Below are 22,948 nucleotides of genomic sequence, written 5' to 3' on the forward strand. Positions count from 1 at the left end.
CACTTTGATACAATGCGTTTTGTTGCGTTACGATGCGTTGAAGCGGGGGCAAGCCTTGGCAAGTCAGCTGACCTCGAGTAACCTTGAAGCAATGCAGTACAACTGCGTCCCCTTGTGACCAACGATAAAATTGCAGTAAAGTCAGCTAAAAGTGAATGGATTACTAGTATAGAGAAACATTGATTGAAATGAATAATCCTAATAATGCCCTAATTTGCATGATCAATGAGAAAATATCTAAATTCGTAAGTGGTAAATGATGAGATATTCATAGTGACGTTAACACATTAGTGTCACATGTTGGGTATGACCTACTTGTTGGGTATGTAAAAGTCAATACATGTACCAACAAGCATAGATCATGTTAATTTCATCGTCATTTGCATAATTAATGAGGAAATACTATACAGTACCTTCCTGGATATTTAGAACATGTGATCCTTCGAAAAAATGATTGGTTATGTTACTCAGACAGACGTGGTCGAGTCATGGGAACCACATGAGCTGTTGTCCGATTATGGGCAATACCCTTTATTCCATGTTAGCATGTCTCTTGACTTGAAGTTGTGTAGGTCATAGCCTTAAACATTCAAACATTGTTCAGTTATCCCTTGCACTGTCTGGGCTACACAGCTTACACCAAAGGTCGTTTGCGTTCAAACAGAAATACCAGATCATTAAGGTAACATACGACATAGTTTAGCACAATCTGAGAACGATTTAGTTTTTCTCTCGTATACATAAATGGTACGGGTATGCATGAATACAAACACGGCATGTTACACGTCTGAAAACACGACCTCCTTGTCAGAGTTGACAACATAGCAAAATAGAGTAAACGCGAGATAACTGTTGTAGTATTTCTGTGCACTGCAGTATGGTGACTACGCCGCAGTGTAGCGCTGGTGAAATGCTATGGGCTCACCGCTTTGGAAGTTTTGGAGAGATGATTGACATGAATGAATTTTACGAAAGCTTCTTTATGAAGTGACCGTTAATGGCCTCGTTTGGTATTCTTGTGATTGGAATGTGTACAGATCCTCTTGAGGCCCAGACGGTCTCAGTATCCACCGTACCAGTCAGTCGGAGGGACCCACTGCGACACTGGCACCCCTCCAACGCTCCCGACGTCAAGGGGGACCGATATCATAGACATGGTGCACCTTCAAACACAGAGAAAAACTTTGATAAATTTATCAAGAAGTTTGGTTTCAACGAGCAAAATAAAGTTAACAAGCAGGTGAATCAAACAACCCAAAACAATTATGGAGAACAGTAGGGGTACTCCAGTGTACTTGGCTAAAAAGATGTAGCATGATGTATTCTCCAAGCAGAGGTTGGGTCGCGGGGGTAGTAGCGTTCGGGATTTTTACTGGCTGAATCCGACCCAACCTCTATTGGCTAATAAGCATGCACCTCTTTGGATACTTAAAATTGCTTTATTTTGCATTTACCTTGATCTGACCTAACTGTCGTTCTACTCTCTGTCAAAGCAAGATGACACTATCTGACACTATCTGTTTTCAATTCTTAAGGCAGCTATATGTTCATATCTACAAAACATGTGCAGACCTTGCAGGCTCCACACCAAGCTCTCCAACGAGGAAGTTGTGGATCTCCCTGTAGTATCTTTCCTTGTCTTTCTCGTTACTCAGCAGAACATCTGCCAAACGTACGTCACTGTACACACACTTATCAGCCGAGCCCCCCAAGGAGCATGCGTTTGTTGACGCGAACTTGGGAAAGGATGTACTAGGTAAGAGAGACAAGAAATGACAATGTTATTTTCAGTCTAACTTATGTCAACGACAAATCTTTGATATATGTACAACAAACTTGTAATTTGTGTCATGCCCTTGAACGCATGATTGTTTTATCTAACAGTCAAAATTTATCATATTTTAGTCTACTAACTCCTGTTACCTTGACGCTTTTTAAAGAATATGTTTCCTGTCTTTTGAAATATGACTTTTATCTATTCATCATCCTTGTCGTCTATTGTTGTGAACCACAATTGAGGCTTGCACTGCCAGCGACCTTGTTACCAATATTGGCAACAAACCATTTTCCCCTTTCTAACAAACAGGTAATTCAGTTTAGTTCAGCTCTGAGGGGTGACACCACGATTGCCACAACAATCACCCCAAACGAGACAACTTGAATTTCACGTTTGTCTACGCACTGGTCTTGAATGAAGACATTGTCACCGTTTTGTGGGTATCCACTAAAGCTTGTGAAAGGGGTAACGGTCAATGATGATTCTCCTGACATAAAAGGGTGGGCTATAAGAGGATTCAACATTGACTAAAAAGATAGCGACTGATAGAAAATGGGAGATGGACGACAAAGTTTGAAACCAAATTAATAGCAGTGGACGCCATATTATTGAATATCACTTCTTTATTTGTTTACAAGAGAGTGGAAACCTCAGATGACCTCGCCGTGTACTTACCCCCTCGTGCATTTTCGTCAGTTCCGACATGAGCTTGGAAAGCTTGGCGTCGAATTCTTGTGCAACGTCGAAGTTGGATCGAACAAGAATATAAGGCATTTTGTCCAATTCTTAATTTCAAACACAACAGTTAAGGAACAACCGAATGGACTTTGAGCCGGTGAAGGACAAATTAGAGTTCAAAAGTTGAATGGAATTTGGCCTCACGTCAGAAAGATAGATTGGCATAAGTTACACATAAAGTTTTTGGTCAGTCGCTTACTTCTGTCTCCTTGACTGAAAATGTTTGCTCCAGGCTATGAACACTTACAATAGCCAATTAACGACAACCAATGAGTATACTGAAATATGACAAATAACGTTATGTGTAAGAAGGCCTAAGTTGTCAGGAAACATATAAGTTGAGTGGCAACAGCCCGAATAGCGTCCATGGAGGCTTAGTGAACATTTACTAACTTATCAAGTGCTGTTTTCTGATTGTAGATCATTGGGTTTCTGACAGCAGCAACCATAAAATGATAAACTGATACATTTTGTACATTTGTACAATCACGCCAAATAACAGTTACTCTTGACACTGGATATGATTTAGGACAAACGCCACCGATTTGTATTTACAAAATCATATGCGTATGTGAAAGACTCAGACAACGTAATTTATTTCATTTTTTGTCAAAACACCACGTATCCAGTTGTTTGAGTAACTGCTATTCGGCGTATCTTATTACCTTACTGTCTAACCTTCATTGACGTATTGTACAATCAGAAAACAGCACATGATAAACTAGCAAAACATTAAGTCGTAAACTGATCAAGCCTGCTGTAGAGGCTACAATCTAGTAGCGGCTGCTAGACTGCTCAATTAGGCGTGTAATCCACATGTCACGCCTCGTTGTGTGGGGCGGATCAACCTACCCCCTCTCAGGTTCCCCGTGCATCGAACCTGTCAATCAAAACCAAAGTCACTACAGCAAGGACGTTGTATAACGTCCTTGATACATGTAATTTGGACTAACGTTGCCGATTTGCATTTACAAAATTATATACATGTGTGAAAGATTGACTCTACAAAGTGTTTGAAATTTTGTGAAATTGAATCTGTCGGATTTATGGCTAGCGGTCATCCCCAAACATGCTGGTCCATCTTGTGTTCTTGCTGGCAGATGCCACATGATGACGTCATAATCAGACGATCTCTTGTTGCTCTGAGTCAAGTATGTCAGGAAGAGGAACTACAGGGGTTCACTTCATAATTGAAGCTATCCATTCTAATTGTTGATTTGCTCACCTGGGTTCACAGACCGCCCATCGAGAATTTAACCAAAGCGTCTTTGTGCTACCAAGGAGTACCTTGGAGCTACTGCGTAACTTTGGCCTTCTTGTAGCGGGGTAGGAGATCCTGTGGGCCCGGGGTGAGGCGGGGTCGGCGCCGTTGAACCTGCTCTAGGGCCCTAATATTGTTAACGTTAATAGTTGTTCTACGGTAGCGCCATCGGCATTGTATACAAACAAACCTTGAGAATTCTTTGAATATAAACAGTTATCTTTAGAAACGGTGTATAATACCGTGTCCACTAGACTAGCATGGTCAAAATCTGAGCATGCAAAAGTTAAACGTTAGTTTGGACCCCTTTTTTGTGTTGGAACGTTCTGCTAGGACGCAAGCCGAAAACCTGCCGTAAGTTTCGTGCGCTGTCAAAGTACAGTGCGGAACGCTACCGTTAAATGAAATATATATCTGTACAGCTTCAATAACAGTTATATGGATGCATACAAGATCTTAACTTGTTTTTTATGAGTTCACTGTAAAATGTACATTGACAAAAGCCATGCGCATCCACTTAGAACGGGTGTCGAAGTATGGCCCCCTCCCGTTACATGTTTCCTAGATTCTTTTCGACACTTCCGTTTCTAGTCCAAGGGCAAAGTCATAGTATTGGAATGAACATCGTGTTTATTTGCCTACAACTTGTGTCAACCTATCTTTCCGCTAACTTAGTCATCATTTAAACGTTTTCCCGACCAAGAATTGTCCGTGCGTAGGGAACGTTGTATATAATCAGCTTTCATTCCGAACACCTGCTATTTTTCTTATACACTCACACCATCCCTGATCTGCAGTGCAGAAATCGTTCGACAGTGTGATGTTTTTGGTCTGCACGAGTTGTCATCGGGCGAACATCTGCTAGAACAGTGGGCCAACATCCGATATCCGTGAAACAGTAAACACCAGCCGTCAGCCTGCCCAGGGCGTGTGCCAGCCAGCCCTTACACAGGTGCAGCGACATGATCGACACTTCCTGTGTACGACAAACCTGCATCGCTCACGCCCTCCTCCCGCGTGTTTTCAACTTTCTGTTCTCATGTTATCATGTTATGATGGCTAGCGGATGTTTGGTGTTTAGACTTTAGAGTATTGCAAAAGGTGAGATAGAACCAGAAGGGATAGAAGAAAAAGAAAACATTGCCAACTATTAGCAAAGACCAATTGGGAACTTCCCATTGGTTCGAAATTTGCGCTAAATAATAACCCCACACCACTCTATACACAGATTACACTGTGTAAGGCTAACGCCACATTTACAAACCAGGGCCCGTCCTGGCTGTTTGTGGAAATGAAAATAGAAACATATACGTAAAATATACGACTATTCTCTTTACGTCTTGTGTGGTTTGGTGTCTTTAATATCATACGGTTCTATTGTTCCCGAAAGCTGTCCGGCCAGGCCACGGTTCGGAAATGTGACGTAGGCCTGAAGGGGACAGTTCTGGTTCGGCGTTCAGGTCTGTCGAGCTCCATGAAACCGACCCATCTTGTGCATTAACGAATCTCCCCCCAAGAATAAGACACGCACTCATAGGGCCAACCGTCGAACAATCAGCTGCCCGATCCCCAGCTGAGCGGGTGTGTTGGTGACTAGAGATCCGGGGCGCACCCCTTATTCAGAAACATCCAACCCAGGAAGTCCTCGGACCGCGTCGCCAGGCCAGCCGGCGCCGACCATGACCGCCTGATACCGCAGGATTCCGTGGGTGACTCTGTCATCTCTGAATCACGGGTTTCCCCGAGGACAACGTCCCAGCAATTAAAAAGGACCAACGAAGTTGGACAAGTACCAAACGGGCTGAGGTTGCAGTTTCACTTAGGACGGAAAATCTAGTTTGCACTTTTTTGGACTGAGGACTGCGTTATTTTGTGCTTTCCGACTGGATTTCACCCAACATATAGCTTACTTCCTTAAATCAAAAGCTACAGGTGACAGGAAAGATACAGTCATCGTCGTTACGACTTCCTATAGTAAGCTGTCGTAGGCTTCAGAGAGTCGGTGTTGCTTGGTCAGGCCCCTGAGCGCCTTTTTGAACAGATCTGAAACCAGTGAAAAACTTCTCTGCAACAATGTCTACTGCCGTATCTCTTCTCCTGGTGGCGTTTACGGTGCTCCAGTGCCTGGTATGGGACGTGGCGGCGACGTGTTTCAGCTACCCACAGAACCTGTGCTGTAAAGGGAAGAACAACGAGTGCAAGACAAGCGGCCGTCGGTTGGACGGCACCGTTGGCGCGTGCTTCTGCGACGAGAACTGTTACGTGATGCGGGACTGCTGCTCCGACTACGAGAACGCCTGCCAAGGTGAGAAAAACTTGAACTTGACACTACAAATTTAGCACAAAGTCACAATGTTATAGGTTGCATAGCATGTAACATTTCTTATATACGTGTAGTATTTTTACGGGCGACCTTTCACAAGTTTCACATCTGGGCGAAAGTACGTGTGGACTCATGGCTAGGCAGCTAGTGTGGCCTTGGGTAAGTTGGATTAGGTTTGACATGTAGTTGTGACCTAAAGCTTCAGTGATTTCAGAACCTGGCTATGTACGCCCCCCAGTTATCTTGGTGTAAGTGTATCGCCGCGTTTGTGGTAAGCCTGTACTTATCTTTTCTTGCTAGCTATATCTTGGCAAAACAAAGAGGTTCGTTTTAAGTGTTATTTTGGACAGGCAGCTGTGTGTCACACGAGGACGGGTGGCTTTATTTCCGAGGGAAAAACGTCAACACGTCCGACCTACTGAGCGTGTTGTCCGTCGGATCATCTTCCCTGGCCCGATGTCGTTTGACTCCCCTGTCAATCAACACAATTTCTTCATCGCCCCTGCTTCTCTAATGAAAATGACGTGCAGGCGTTTTATTCTTGATAAATTGGCCGCTCCACTATACAAAATCAACACATTTTTTTCTTGGCGTGGGAATGGGCTCCTGCAAAAACAAGTTATTAAGTCTCGCCGCAACCAAGCTCCTTGCCGCAACACAGCGTTAATTGTTGCTGCAGGTTCGGACAAACAATTTAACAAAGTATCAGTATTTGTACGGCCTGGCCATTGAAACCAGAGCTGGGATGCAAAGAAACGAGTCCTTTTCAACGTGTTGGAGTTCTTTGGCGACCGTGTTTGCTTAGAAGAGTCCAGAAGAAAAGAGGTTCAAGGGGAGGGCTGCCATCTCTGAAAAGCTTGACGCGCTTTTGTTTATTTAGTCTGAGCTTCACAACACTTCAATAGGACAATGTCAGAACGTAAGAAAGACATGAGCTATGCTGGCAATCAGGTCGTCCCTGGATTCTATTTTGTACTTGACTTCTAGACGTTCCCCTTAAGTGGAGGTCAAAACGGCTGCCCCAGGACAGTCACAGTCACTTAGACCTCTGCGTTACATCTACTTGACAACTGGTAACTGCTTATGTAACTTCTATCTTTCCTCTTACGTCTTGGGCTATTCTATCTTTCGTTTGTTTGTTCGTTCATTCCGTATCTGTCATATTTCTTCCCGTTTCTCTCCTTTAAATGCATGTCCATTTCTGTCTCCTTTGCTATCCTCCATCATTCTGCCTCTCCTACGTGTTCTTCCTCCGTATTTTGTTTCCTTCTCCGCTACACCATACACCGTACATGGTCGGGTGCGTGAAGTTATCCAAATGATGTCATCTCCCACTGCTGACGATACTAGAACTGTTCCAAGCCTTTAAACCCACAAGCACATATTTGGGTACAAGTAAATGATGGGAAGACTCTTGTGTATCCGGGTACTAGTCTCTTCTAGTCCTCACAGATATCTCCACCCCTTGCTGGTATGTCATGCTTAAGCTTATTATTGTAGAGTTGCGAATGCGTCATCATTTAGTCATCAAAATAGAAATAGGTGTGTCTGTACTGAGAAAGAAAGAGAGAGAGAGCGACAGACAGAAAGACAGACGGACAAACAGGCACGCCCCCTCCCCACACACACACTCACACACACACACACACAAACACACACACACACACACACACATACACACATACACACACACACACAAACAACACACACACACACGCATACACAGGGAGAGGGAGCTTGTATTGCAGTGTACTATGATTTGAAAAAGGTAAAGCAGTACTCTGATACTTGCTATTTCAGGTTCTACAGCATGACATCAGGATGGTTACATGCATCACTAATGACAGTTTCACTGTGTCAGCCACACACCTCTAACCCAGTCCCCCTAATTTCATTTCTTGGCTCGGCGAATGTCTGATTACTTCCGTCCTGTGATCCTCAGTTGCTGTGCCCAAAGGTCCACACACCCACACACCAGTCCGCAACGCTTTCATGTGGACGTCAAGTCAGTTTGATTAGTAGTGTGTTGTGTGTTCTCCGGAGGACATGCCTTGCCAATGTGCCTGCGATGCACTTAATAAATCTGACCAGCAAAACGCGTAATTTGGACCGACTTCACTTGGGGCCGCTCCAAACTCAAGACTTAATTTCAACAGGACCCAAATTGTCCTGTTCGATAAATTACTGTTCAATCACAGAGTTCTACATTTCTCTGTTCGACAGGTTGGTGAAAGAATAGCCTCTATACTATTTAAAGTGAATTGAAAGCAGAAAGAGTTGTACAGAATTAATTTAGAAGCCAAAAAAGTCACTCCCAGGGAAATACACGAAAAAATACACCACCTCAAGAGAAACTTTGGCCATGAAACGATGTGGATACCACGATCACCAGTCAAGTTCAGTTTCGTCCACTCAGCCCACTGTCACTGACAGCTGGCGCGGCGCCTAAGAACGTCCAGTATTCGCATGAAATGTGGAACCAGTGCATCAAGTGCCAATAGGTCTCGTCAATAGAGCAAGGGCGAACTCAGACCGTCGTGTTCATGCGTGCGGCTGTGGCATTTTCGAACCTCTTGTTGCAATATACACTGCAGGCATTCTTTGTGTGACATTTTGTAAACTGTTGCGGTCGCCCGACACTTGTGCCGACCAGGGTCCTATAATTATTTAGACTAGCGGTGACAAAGGAAAGACTTGAAACGTGTCAAACTGAAAATTGCTGTAATTCTTTCGGACACTGCCACTCAAGTGTCGTTTTGTAACATATGGCCATACTTTTAGGAAAGAGCACGTTTATTCTAAAACACGTGTTTGAGAAACATTCAAGAACCAAAACAGCTCTGTTTTTCCCACATAGCGAAATCACAACAGCTGTGCCAATCGTATCTACGACGTAGATACGTTGAGCGTTTGATAACTCTAGATGCCTTCCTAATGAAAAGAAAACCAAGGGGCACGAGTCGCATGTAACAAGTTGGTGTTAATTGAAAGAGTCACGCCCCTGTATTCGCCATTCCTTGTGGATACCGCTGTGTGAAATATCACCTTTGGTTGTGGTACATGTGGGTAAATTCGTCTTCCACTGCCTAAAGAGAAGAAGTCTAACCCAACAAAACCAGTATAATGTACACTAGCATAGCATATAGTCATAGAATGTAGTTCCTAGCACCTTTGTATTTTCCTTATTTTACATGTTGTTTGTACCTGCAATTAGCCCTTGGGCAAGAACTTGCAATAAATATATCATCATTATATCAACATTGTGAATTATCTACTGTAGATTTGAATTGAAAAAAAATGTATATCTGAAACTTACGAGGTCCAATCTGTGTAAGAGAAATAGAAATAATGATAAGCAAATTAGACATCAGTTGATTTTTGACAGTGAAACGACAATTGTGTGCGACAAACAAAACTACCGGAAGAAAACGTGCCCAACTCGTTGATAACGTCCACATGCGGGAGGGGAAAGTCAAGTTGATTTTGACAGCTTGTCTGTAAACACAGATGACAAATTGGACCTTAATCACCAACAATTATCAAAACAATTCCTGTTTACTCAAAGAGACAGAAGAATTTTAATTCCAAGCCAACGGGTTGTCCACTTGACACCCTCCCCTGACCACATTCAAATTTTGAAGTGTATGTTAATAGCTTTAAAGACCATGCATTAGCACTCGACCGGGCGATCACGCAAAAACAATGAATATGTGACAAGTGTTTTATACGGATATTATGAGAAAGACAATGCTTGGTATTCATGTCTAGATAACAAGCTGTCCGGGGTGGTCCGTGTGACATTGACTGTGGCTTGTTTTGTTTCAGACAGATGGCAATGTCTAGAGTTTCAGACGGCCTCGGGGGGTTCGACTTTCATTTTTCGCCGTGGCCTTACTTCTGACCTCATCTAGTATTAACTATGTTACCCGTCTTATCTGAGTATCTCACGAAGACGTGTCTCACGAAACACGGAATATTGAGAGCTACTTGCACAGTCACTTTCACCAAGGAGGTCTGTTTTTCAAACTCATTGCTTTCACAGCTAGGATGCCAAGTAGGTAATAGCTTCATTGGCAAACCCTGCAGCAAGCGGTGTTTTGGCGTACTTGCCTTGTACTGTTTTCTGATTGCTACGGGTTTTATGGTGACTGCGAAGGAGATTAAAAATCCTCCTTGCACAATTGTGACTGCCTAGCCCACAAAAGCAGATTTCGTGGCTTCACTTTTTTTAGGTATATGGTATTTTGGTCCTGGGTCTCTTACATCTGTCATGTCTACCAGAATGAAAAAGACAATTAGAAAACAGCATGTAATAAGAAAAAAGTCTGCCAAGTTGGCGACATAAAACTACAATGTTACATCACAACATCTATAAAGGAAAGCAAAGGAAAGCCGATTTATAAAAAAAGTTATCTCTAATTTCATTAAATGTAACTCTGTTTTCAGTTTTGCGAATGCCGTACAAAAATCATTCAGATACATGTATCAGCTAAAATCTACATGATGCAATCGCGATGTTTTTTTACGAAAAAAATGTAAGTTGACAGCTGGATATCCAAGGTTGTCTGGACATCTTGTGATAAAGACGAGTTGCGAGGAATGACAACATGTTTTCTTATGTCTATTTAAACAGTGCGTATCGCTAAAATGTGTTCTAGATACGGACAGAACACCAAAGGACAGGCACTAGGATAAAATCAACTAATAAGCTTCTTAGATAAAGTTTCCGTCTATAACATAATATGGTTATCTAATTTTGAAAATATCGTGAGATATCTTCAATCAGGCCTTCCATGCGGTTTAAGGATGTGGAAGGTTTACAATAGTTCATGCCAAAGACATATGAATCACATTCATCTACTTCTAGGTAGCTTGCATGTCTACGAGCTGGCTGGTGGGACCCACATGGATAAGATTTTTTCCAAAGAAGGATATTTTATCTTATCAAAGTTCTGGTTATGAAATCAGCACGATCCAGCAGTTGTGTAAATATTGTAGCACGCAGAGAATGTAGTTGGCTACAGCACAGATACGTTTATGAGTTCATATGGTTGTTTCAGATTTAAATTATTCATTGTTGTTCATCTCTAACTCTTATACATACTAGATTTAACAATAAAGGTTCTGATTAAATGTTGACTTGGATTGAGTATACGTAACACAGTTAGGTTGTACATATTCGCGTGTTATACATCTCATTAGGGACAGTGTTCTCTGAACGCTTGGCATGAAACTCTCTGCTCTACTAGCCTAGGAATTTTGGCAGCACGCCCTGGCCACAAGACCGGCCTAAAGGCCACCAAACCTGGGAAAATATTTAGGAAGGTTTTCCTATATCGTCTGTCTCAGACCGAGAAAGACAGAGCTCTCACAGAAGAAATCCGAAGATCAAATGAAGGAGCGAGAATGGTTAGAAAAATCACAATGTCATTATTCGTTTTTGTCTTCAAGAGTCCACTATTGGTGACATATGTATCTGTATCTTAAGTTCTAATAACACGTTATACATCCTGTATCTTCATGCAGAAACCTTATTGATCACAATGTTGACAGAAAAACAGACATTTGACTTTGACTTTAGAAGTTTGTGTAAAATAAGCCGTTAAGAAAAACATTCACTATTCTTCGCCGCGATGTAATCTTTACGTGACATTTTGCCTAAACATGTCCAAGTTCAATGTTGGAACTGTTGCTGTTGTTGAATGTCAGCTTACGTTGTAAGAAAAACACATCTGGCTTTGGGGAGTTCAATCGCGGATGCCGGTAGACCTGCAAGAGGGTGAACAGAGAAGAAACTGCAATCTGGTGTGTCATCTATTTTCAGTTCTGGTTGTGTGTGTGTGATTGTGTGTGAACCTCCCAGCTGCTACCAACCCCCCCTCCCCCTAACACACACAGATTCTTTCCACAGTTTAGTCTCTGAAAATAGCATGTCGCAAATCTTGGGATCAGTGCAACGAGGCGAAGGAAAGCCTTACTGCTTAAATATAATCTCTATGGCATCCCCTGCTTAGATGTAAAATAAACATTCTATTTTATGAAGCCACAGACATGTAAATTTGAGATGAATTAGGATTTAGATGGCCTGGGAAAATGGAAGAAAAGCAACAATCTTCATTCAGTATAAAGATGCCGCGAAAAGGCGTGTAACATGGGAATCTCCAAGCAGATGTTGGTCCCTTTAGGGTTGCCGTTATGTTATACGGAATATAAGAAGAAACTGCAATCTGGTGTGAACACCTCATACAGTCATAGTAAACTTTTTCGTCTATAGATATGTATATACGTCTACTTTAAATGTATGTTCTAGAGGGGACATGCCCCTAGTACTAGCCAAAGTGTACGTCCATTAAAGACGAGGATAGGCCAGGTCAAAGCAGATGTTCGGCTGTTTTTGTCTGGCTTTCTATCTTTTACTGTTTCTTCATGTCCGCCGGCCGGACAAAAACGCTTAAAATACACCAAATATAGCCGTAACCGAACCTCTGCTTGAAGAGTAGCTGTATGTGTGAGTAAATGAGTCAGACATACCACCTTGACCTGACTCGGCCTAACAGCAGGTTTCTATCACGGCACACCTGCACTGATATGATGAGTGCAATCTCTAACTCCGTGCAGCTTCTGAGGAATCTCAGAATGCCCCCGACATTTTTATACCAAATATTAACTGGTGTGCCCTTAGCTCCCTCTGGAAAATTTGGAAGACATCATCAACACTTCATCGCGCGTCGTCAATCCTTGCGTGACTTAAAGCGCCCTTTTCCATTACATAGACAGTACTTACGGCCCGTATTTTAAAGCCTTCAAGATGGTGGGGGCACGTCAGAAGTCGACATGTTTTTTTCTTAACGTAATCTTCTGCCATTAGAGATGTGATGAATGTCGTCTGAGACGGAGGCTTTCAAACGCTCAGGTCAAAAGTCCCCGTGTTCTCACAAACCTTGTCGGTGCAGGGTACATAGATCACAGTTAAAACAACAATGACAATACAACTTTGAAAATTCCTGTGTATGTGAAGAAAATACCCAGGAGTTCAATTAAGGTACACGAAGGGGCTACAAAAGAAGTTAGACCGCTATTCCTTTGCTGGTAGCTAGTTATAAGACTAGCCCCGCCCTGCTGCTGTACAAGTGCACTTGCACACGTGCACCTGTGTGGCCCATGGGTTATAGAAACGGAGATGGACACCACCCTATACACCGAAAGGTGTGGCAAGAATTTTAACTAACAATAGAATGTTAGCTTTACATTACATATATATTATATTCAGTATGTTTTAAACTGTCATTCCTATTGTTTTAGCCGTGGCGTGCCAAGTCAGCGAGTGGGGGAGTTGGAGCGGCTGTTCCGTGAGCTGTGGGGAGGGGGTGAGCGAGAGGAGGCGGTATGTTCTGACGTCCCCCAGGGGTGGGGGCCCAGCCTGCCCGCCCCTGGTGCAGAAGAGAGCCTGTTACAACTACGGCTATTGGTGCTCGTCAGCCACAAAAGGTAAACACCCGAACGCTGTAAAAAACACACCAATTAATATAAAGATTGTCCATTTTAAAACGGTTACGTGAATAAGCCATCTACAAATTAGGCAAACATTGAAAGTAATTCGAGGTAAAGCTACTAGTATCACTGCATGATAGAAAAGGACATGGTACTTAGATGTCTGTACATGTATATTTATCGTCACTAGTGTCGTGGTATTTGTCATACATGGGTAGCACCATAAAGAATATGTAATACAGGTGCGCCTGCTTGAGTCCTCCTACAGACTGCAACCATCTCAACTGCACAGCTAAATATTACAACATTTATAATAAATTTTATCGCATTTCTTGCCTCCGTCTTGTTGTACAGAGGTCGCGCACATCCTGCCAGCGTCCTTCGGCCATCTTCGGCTGAGCGACGAACCGAAGGGAGCCATGGGCCTCATCATGGACAGCAGGAAATCACACATGTAAGTCAGTCATACCACTGTGTGGTAAGAATCTCACTTCTACTAAGATAAGTGATAGTTCTTTGGTTATCTGCATATATCTGAGAACCCAAATGCTCAGAAAAAGTCACTTTCCGGTAGCTTGAGATAGCCACGGTCAAAGGTGTTTGGCAGTTGGTAGCGGCCCCCGTCCTGCTTCAATGAGACTGATAATGAAGAGATTAATTTCGAAAGATAATAAAGAAGTTTGAATAGTTGTTATCTTATGTCTTTTTGTAAAATTATGAAAGATAGTGAAAAGAGAGAAAATCTATTTTCTTTACGTCTTTATTCTGAAAGGTATTGTGTGAACTTCCGAGTCACCTCCACCTCTGCCGCCTGCCGTCTCCGGTCGAACTACCTGGCGGGCTGGACGCGGACTCTCCGGCCCGGCGCGAACGTGTGCGTGGAGTGTCAGCCCCACGCCATGGACAGGAAGATGCACTGCCGCGGAGACGGGGCCAGCGGGCCCAACACCGGCAGGTGGACGGCGGTGGACGCCACCGGGTGCCGAGGGACCTGGAAGAAGCACTCCCGCCAAGAAAACTGCTATTGTAGTGGTTACCGTGGATATGGATTCATCTTCGTCTGATAGGCCGTGTGACGTCATAGATGTTTGAAAATTAGTTCGTTATAAAACCAGAAATCGATGATTAAATGGCGTAACGTGAATCGATTTGTATGAAAATGACGTTATATACGCTGTACTTCAGTTCATTGTAGATAAGCTGACGACATAATTGAAGGTACTTCATGCAATTCCTTTTGATTTAGACGAAAACTATATACAGAAGAATATTCTGTAAGTGTACTTTTGACTTGACAATACATATTATCCTTGGAACTAATCAGTAAAGACACATAAATGTTACAAAGTTTAGTTTACATAAGTCCTTCTCTACATGGTATGCTTAACCAAGGCTTAACACACAATGTAAACCGGAAAATGTTTTTCAAAAAAATATTTCAAAGATCATCATTATTAGCATTAGCTTTAGTTATCACCTCCCACTATAGTTCCAGTGTAAAATATTTGTTCTTAATGAAAATGAAAAACACAATTTCACTGTAATGATACTAGTAGTACCACTGACAGCATGAAGAAACAGTCATCAAAAACAGTAGACAATAATGTTTTCTTTGAAAACTTATTTTATTACAGTTCAACACATCTAAGTATCATACACATACTTCTTCAGAAATAATCTGACTTGGTGCATACAAATGTAAGACAAAAACCGTTATATACACACTGGTGGAACATACTTCATTTGTATGCCATAGAATTCCTTCTGTCATTTGTAAAATAAACTCTTGTTGGTAAAATCTATCTCTTTTCTGGGTCCATAAGGTCCAAACAATGGAATGATACAAGCTAGGACCACTGTAGAATTCTGTAGAATTTTTTTTGGCAACACCTCAGGGGCAGAGGCATTTTTTATACTTTTCAAGGCAGGTGCTCCTGTTTCAGTTGAAGGGTGACTTGAAAACTTACTGTTTACAAATCATGAAATCTGAGTGACACGACACAGAATTCACATCTGTTCCCAATGGTTTTAAAAAAAAGAAAAACTTCTGAACATTCATAACCATGCGGACATTGCATCTGCCTAAATTCAGATTTGTGAAAAGCAACATACACCCCTTTCCCACTTCTCTGTTACATCAGCCATGTTAGATGCAGCTAAACCATATCACGTTTCAGCAGACCCCCCATGGTGTTGTGTTTAACGACGTGTGCGGCCTCGACAACAGTCTGTCCAGGCCGTCTCACCCGCGGGTCCACGACTGGTACAGATAATCTGCAAAGAAGTAAAATTGTTAACAAACGATCCTAAACTAGTCTGGTATTCTGGACCAAAACAAAGCCCATTTGTCCCAAGTTTTCAACACATTTGAATGGCCAAATAATGTTGCATTTGTATTCTGTAAACATTGCATCCCAATGTGATAAGCTACATTCAAGTCATGATCAGAGGAAAAGACCAACTTTTTGATGATGAGACTACCCCAAGATCAGCCAATAAAACTTTAAGCATTAGTAACAAAGTTTAGAAAAAAGATAAGCAAAGAATACTCACTTGACATTGGTCCTGTGGTTGACCACAAATAGCGGGTTGACCTGTGACAAGATCTCATCATTGACGGAGATTCCGTCCAGGTATTGTTTCAGCAGCGTACGGAGCTGGTTGTTCTCTGTCATCAGCCCTGCCCTCTCCTTCTCTAGTGCCAGCTTGTCCAGAAGAACCTTGTTGTATCTCTTCCAGAAGTTCTCTAGCGACACATACTCATGCATCACCTGTAGAGTAAAATGCCATTTGTAACATGTAATTTTCTGCCTTGATCATATTTCAACAAATTTGTAGCTTTCCAAATACAGCTGTAGCACCTAAAGTATTAATTAAAGCACTAATGATTTAGATGAATTCATGCTCAATGTGTCTTAAGTCCTCAAGTTCTGCGTCCCATCCAGAATTGTAACACAAAAGTGACAAACTGATGCTTGGTACTAATTTTTTTAGCCATGTGAAGAAATTGGTTTCAAGTGCCTTTCCCAAGGGCATAATATGGGACCTGCTGGAATTTGAATTCAGCAACTTTTGAAAGAAACAAACATAAAAAGTAAAACGAAAAGATTCTGAGTCAATAACCACAAAAGCCATCTTGGCATCATGAAAAACACATGTTCACCTCAGCCAGGGGTTCGGACGGTGGTTCACCCACTGCAGCCTCCACATCCTGCTGTTCTTCCTCCGTGAGCGAGGAGGCGTAGAACGGCAGGACCTTCTCTTCCTCTGTCTCCAGCTTCCGACACATCTCCGATAGCTTCAGGATACGTTCACCCTGGGGTGGGAGGGGGGCAAAGAAAGATGGAATTTTAAAACACTCACATTCAATAGACCAAAAACAGCAATTGTCACCAATAATTCAAAAGAACAAAAGTTAAACAACTAAACTTGCAAATGCATCAATCATTGAATGTTTTGTAGATTTTCACTGAACCTACCATGACCAAAAGAATTTTTAGGTCTCCAAAAACATTGGGTATCAAAGACACATAAAAAAATACACAGAATACCAATTTCTCCCACATTGATGCAAAATCGTAATTAATAGACATCTTTTGTAATGAAACCTAGAGCTCACCTTGTCGTGAACCCTCTGTAGTTCCTTGATGGCTGAGTTACTCTGCAGGGTGAGCTTGGTCAGTCTCGCCCTCTCCCGATCACGCATGGAGTTCATACGGTCCTTCAGCGCGTGGAAGTGCTGCAGGATGACTTCCCGCTCGTTCTTTATCTGATGATTCCGTTCATCACACTCGCGAGAGTTCTGCGCCATCTTGGCCTTCAGTTGGGCTATTTGGTCCTGAAGGTCACACAAAGGTTACGACAACATTAATACAGATAACCCATTCCCAAGCCTTATAGAGCAAGTGATGATAGAATACTGTCTTAAACAGATAAAAAAAGGACAGTGTGCCAGAAAATGCTTTTGTACAAGACCTAGTAGTATAAAAAATAACATTAGAAATAAATTGTGATTTTTAAACAGTATTTACAGGTTATGGACAAAGGCATTTTCAATTTTCAAATCTGAATTCATCCTAGCTTTATTGTTAGCTTTGTTTGTAGCATACCATGCAATAAAAAAAAAACTATTATGACACAAGAAAGCAATAGAGAGTTTATCAAAATATCTACAGTAGTAACAATAAGTTATTCAACATACCGATATCCTCTGAAGTTTTCTCATTTGCATCTCGATCTCCTTCGCACTTTTCTCATCCTTGGCCTTCAGGTTTTCAAAGGCCACCTTCCTCTCCTCTGTGGACTCATTGTAGGACTTCAGGGCCTGCTGGAACTGTCTCCACAAGTCCTCAACAGCGCCCTCTAGCTGGATCCGCAGGGCATGCTTCTCCTCAAGATTCTACAAGCAAAGATCCAAACAATGTCATCTCATGTGTATTGACGAAAGCTTTTGTGTGAAACAAGATACATGTTGTTCTGAAAACCATTGCTTCAATAAATCTTTGTAGTGTTGTTTCTATAAGTACAACCCATTAGCAGGCTTCAAATATAATAACCATGTACTGTAACACTTCTGTAATTGCTGTAATTCTTGTTAAGCGTACATCATTTCTTGCCCTGCCCTACCTTGTTCTTGATTTCATCTCTCATGCTCTGGAACTCCTGTCGTGCTTCAGCCTCACGGTCCTGGAAGTTCTGTTCCATGGCAAACATCACGTCCTGAAGGTCCGTCATCTCCTTCTTGTGTTGAGCTACAATCAAGTCCCTACAAAAAATACAAAAACACAAACATTTAATCAAAGACAGAAACTGAAAGTCCTCTCCTCACATTCAAAGGTTGCAATGTAACGCTACATACTTAATTGATCACGTAGTCATATATACATTTTCCTTACCTTTCTGTATCAAACTCTTTCTTGAGAATCTCCAGCTCTGTATCATATTCAGACTGGAGTGTGGAGAGTCTCTGTCTCTGTAAGTCTGAAACAAAGAATAAATATTTGCAGTGTTGAAACATTTTCAATTTAAGTTTCCCAGAAACTTTTCACTGAACACAGTGAACAATTAGTACATCCAACAGCTATAAGCTAGTACAGAATCTGATGTAAAAAATGTCTGACTGCAAATGCTAGCACTTCTAACAAAACATTTGTTAATGTATATTTTTCCAAGTTTGCATCACACCACAATATGTGTTGTCTTCCACTGTGTGACTATTCTCCGTTTAGCTTTTTTTGTTGTGCCGTAATATTAGTCATTATTCACAGTATCAAACCAAACAAACAAACAAACACAAACCTATGAGTGCATCCACATTTTCTAGATGGCTCCTCAGTGCCATGGCAAACTGTTCCTCTGCCTCTGCGATATCCTTGGCCAACGATTGGATAACGCTGTCCTTACGGTCAACGACACGTTCAAAAGTCTGACTGAGAATTTCAATGTCCCTTCGCAGCTCCTTAGACTTGGACTCCCTCATGATGGCCCGCCACTGGTTGTTGATCTTGTTCAGGTTGAACCTTGTGAACTTTTCTTCTTTTGTGAGTTTATCCTGCAGGAAACAAGAAAGTATCATCAGTCCCTGATATCTTTTTTAAAAATTCTTTTTCAATTACCTAGCTCATGATAAAAATTAAGATTTTGCATCATTTATTTTCATTATCTTGGTATTTAAGACAGTTGAATTCCAACAGTTCAGCATTTTGACCTATTTTCTCCTTTTCTGGTCGCACCAATCTGATTCCTTGGTTCTCGGATTTTAATAGGGCAGCAAAGTAAAGCTGCGAACCCAAGGGATAACTTGGTGTAGCTGAAATAAATAAATGATCTCATAAAGCTGGCGTCTACAAACATTACATAATTTTCAGCACTATTGTGTTTGAGCGAGGCTATTGACACACCCAGTGTGTCAATAGCCTAAACAGGCTATTGACACACTCAGTGCACTATTTTTTTTTTATTTTGACACTAGAAACCACTAAAATGAGAAAATCTTACGATTTTATTTGACAGTCAACACTCTGAAAATACAAATGGCATTCTGTGTCCATCATCAACCCAAAATGCGATCTTTTTTACGTGTTTACGGAAAGGCCGCATGTAGCCAGTCACAAGTATGCAAATGAGCTAACTATATTTAGTACCATGCAAACACCACATGTGATCATGTTGGCTCAGTTTTGCGCCACTATGTGATGACGTCACTATTGAGTGACGTCAGTGTTAAGGGTCACGTGGTCGCTCTCTTCCATCATGGCGCCTTGTACTTCACATGTGTGTGAATAAAGCTCCCTTTGAATCGAGTTGCATCGTGCCTCTGAGTCTCTCATCAGCACCTTCCTGCATCAATGTTGGCGTGGTGGCAGCGGCTGGGAAACGATACCCATGTCGAAACCCGAACTTTGTGCCTGGAGGAGTCGCAATAGAGGGAACGGGCCAATCGTAACCAAAAGGATGTAGCTACAACAATGGCGGACGTTCTCACTTGTGTTGGAGGGGTTCTGGCGTTTCACCTCCTTCGCGGAGACCCCGGTCGGAATTTACGCCGTGCCGTCTGCACCTAATCCCTGCATCAGCTTCGCTGTAGACCCACAGAGGTTTCAATAGAAGTTGCAGCTTCGCTGTAGACCCACAGAGGTTTCAATAGAAGTTGCAAAGAGCTTCGCTGTAGACCCACAGAGGTTTCAATAGAAGTTGCAGGGAGCTTCGCTGAACAACCCCAGAGGACTCATAGAAGTTGTAGGGAGTAGCCTCGGCTTATTTATCCGGCAACCCTTATTTTTCCGTTCCCCCGACCGAGTGTTTGCGGTGTCCATCAACAACAACATCCGCCATGTTTTCCTGGTTCACCCGACTTCGACCGAGACCGCCCACGGACTTTGCTACCGGAACTTTGCCCGTAACTGTAACCTGTGATCTACTAAGAGGAGCATCAACCCACGGAACTGTAGCTGCCTGTAGGAACATCTCAACCAGCGAACACTGACTTTTCGTCTGCCAAGAAGAGCGCTAAACACCAAGATCGCGTCGCCCTACACTGAACTGGGACAACTCACAAGCCAAACAGAACTCTGATCCATATCTTATCAGTAACCTTTTTGATTATTGCTATATTTGTATATCATTCCTTACGTTAATCTAGACGCGGTAATTCTATGGTAACATTGACATTTTATGCCATTCAACTGTCTCAATATTCAGACGTAATGTATTCACAATCTGATGTTAAATGTTATTTGTTACATTATGTTCTACAAACCTTACCTCATCAGTCAACAATTTCCTTCACATACATCGTCATGTTACTTTCTCTTCACCGGTTCTAAATTTTCTATTTCTGTAACAGGGGGAGGGGTATTTTATGGATAATACTATTATAGTTCATGTCCGCTCTGCAGATTTATCACTAAAAATAGACAATATTATCAGATTTTATTCTGTTTCAATCAGAATCTTAAGGCAGAAAGAAGAAGAAATGGAAAAGAAGATAAATCACGCCACTATGTGATGACGTCACTATTGAGTGACGTCAGTGTTAAGGGTCACGTGGTCGCTCTCTTCCATCATGGCGCCTTGTACTTCACATGTGTGTGAATAAAGCTCCCTTTGAATCGAGTTGCATCGTGCCTCTGAGTCTCTCATCAGCACCTTCCTGCATCAATGTTGGCGTTGGAACACGTTTTCAGCTGTGTTTACTGACGAATTCCTGCCGTTTGGGAGAATTTGCGGCCTCAAAACTTATATTACAAGTGAAGCGAAGTTATAGTTGTTGTTTACTTCTATCATTTTTAATGTGAAAGAACTTTGTAGCGTCATAGCGAGATCGACCGATATGTTACGAGTACCGCGATGTTTGGATGACATAGCGGCGGGAAAATCCGCGCCGCTTCGACCGAAAAAAACGTGAATTTTGGGTAAAAATACCGCAGAAATATGGTTAGAAAAACCCACATTTTATTATTTCAGGGGTCCCTGGTCCAATTTAAAAACAAATAATAAGTGTACCGTCCAAAATAAGAACGTAGCGGGTGGATTCTACCGATCTGCGTCCGGAAAAAAATAAATGTACCTTAACATGCACTCTTAATCTTGAAAATGCAGACCAAAAAGTCCCAAAGGTGGGTTTTAAAATATTCTTATATCAAATGGATTTTTTTAAAAAGGTAAAAGGACAATTGAAAAAAAAAATCCAGCGCGGACTCGAACTGGGGTCGGAACTGGCAACGTGGTTTCACGAGCCAACGCTCTCACCACTACGCTACGGCCAACAATGACAACAAAGGACGGTATTAACGGGAATCCAAATGTAGGGCATAACTTGAATACGTCTAATCTTCCGAACAATGTCTAATCAACTGTTGCTTGTGTAAAATGATGTCGGGAAAGTCATGTTACAAGCTCTGATTGACTGGTTGGCATCTCGGTGTGTCAATAGCCTGTTAGGCTATTGCCACACTCAGTGTGTCAATAGCCACAGCGATTGTGTTTTGTTTAGATGATTATGATGATGTTGTTTTCTGGTACATGTGCAACTTCTCAACATTTTATGACATGATATGAATGTGCATCTTTCCCACATCTACTATATTCTGATCAAGTTCTGTATATACTTTTAACATGGCAGATACTGATTTAAACTTTACACAGATTGGGTAAGCATACCTTGAGATACTGGGTCAACATGTCCTCCTTCTTCTTCCTCATCTCTTCCTCTGCCAGCGCCTGTTGTTCCAGGTACACGATCCTCTCCTCCTCCGTCATCTTAGCCAACTTCCCCTTCTTCCCCTTCTTCCCAGACCCGGACTTCTTCTTCTTCTTCGGCATCTTGACTAAGAAAAATTGGAATAAAACTGTTGAGATTATTCTTGGTCGTAGCACTAACCTTGCACTAACGGTGAATGAGTAAGTTGATGTAAACAGGGTCACCAAATCGTCGATCACAAACCAACAAACTTGGACATAAAAATGGCTACATTTCCTTACATGAAAAAGAAGATCACTCCTAAACACTCACCTTAACTTCTCTGATACCTTATCTAGAACAAAAGTAGCCCTAAACTTGAGCGATTGCACTGTTTATGGATATTTTTGCAGACGAAGTCTCCAAAGGCGGAATGACCACTGTTGTTATGATGATGTACCTTGGCAACGCAGGGCGCATGTGCAACAAAGGGTTACCCGAAGGACAGAGAAAATACGAACGTTGATTGGTCAAATGTAAAACAATCGACCTTACTATTGGTCCATTTACCTATGTACGGGATAAATTAGAATAGTCTATTCTTTAAAAAGGGGTAATCAAATTTTAGTTCTTTTACTCTTCAACGCCACGAAAAAGATGTTTGTCCCTAGAATTTTT

At 42.0% G+C, this 22,948-nt stretch overlaps 2 protein-coding genes and 1 long non-coding RNA gene across 3 annotated transcripts; 1 reads left to right on the top strand and 2 right to left on the bottom strand.

Annotated features, from left to right (window-relative positions):
* Positions 1–879: 879 nt before the first annotated feature.
* On the bottom strand, positions 880–2,617 carry LOC118426579. Its single transcript, XR_004832422.1, has 3 exons — positions 2,453–2,617; positions 1,573–1,752; positions 880–1,163 (listed from the first exon to the last, which is right to left on the bottom strand). It is a non-coding gene; the product is annotated as an uncharacterized LOC118426579 (long non-coding RNA).
* Positions 2,618–5,263: 2,646 nt separating this feature from the next.
* On the top strand, positions 5,264–15,392 carry LOC118426576 (somatomedin-B and thrombospondin type-1 domain-containing protein-like). The gene is made up of 4 exons (XM_035836066.1): positions 5,264–6,081; positions 13,402–13,587; positions 13,945–14,044; positions 14,363–15,392. The coding sequence occupies exons 1-4, from the start codon at positions 5,850–5,852 to the stop codon at positions 14,652–14,654; spliced, it is 810 nt and encodes a 269-aa protein (XP_035691959.1). The 5' UTR covers positions 5,264–5,849; the 3' UTR covers positions 14,655–15,392.
* Positions 15,195–22,776, bottom strand: LOC118426572 (dynein regulatory complex subunit 2-like). Its single transcript, XM_035836062.1, has 10 exons — positions 22,604–22,776; positions 22,252–22,418; positions 18,889–19,141; positions 18,486–18,570; positions 18,217–18,355; positions 17,792–17,989; positions 17,210–17,428; positions 16,754–16,906; positions 16,144–16,361; positions 15,195–15,864 (listed from the first exon to the last, which is right to left on the bottom strand). Exons 2-10 carry the CDS (start codon positions 22,411–22,413, stop codon positions 15,747–15,749), a joined length of 1,545 nt encoding a protein of 514 aa, XP_035691955.1. The 5' UTR covers positions 22,414–22,418; positions 22,604–22,776; the 3' UTR covers positions 15,195–15,746.
* Between the last annotated feature and the right edge of the window lie 172 nt (positions 22,777–22,948).

The sequence above is a fragment of the Branchiostoma floridae genome, chromosome 11, assembly GCF_000003815.2.
Source record: "Branchiostoma floridae strain S238N-H82 chromosome 11, Bfl_VNyyK, whole genome shotgun sequence".
NCBI classification, from domain to species: Eukaryota; Metazoa; Chordata; class Leptocardii; order Amphioxiformes; family Branchiostomatidae; genus Branchiostoma; species Branchiostoma floridae.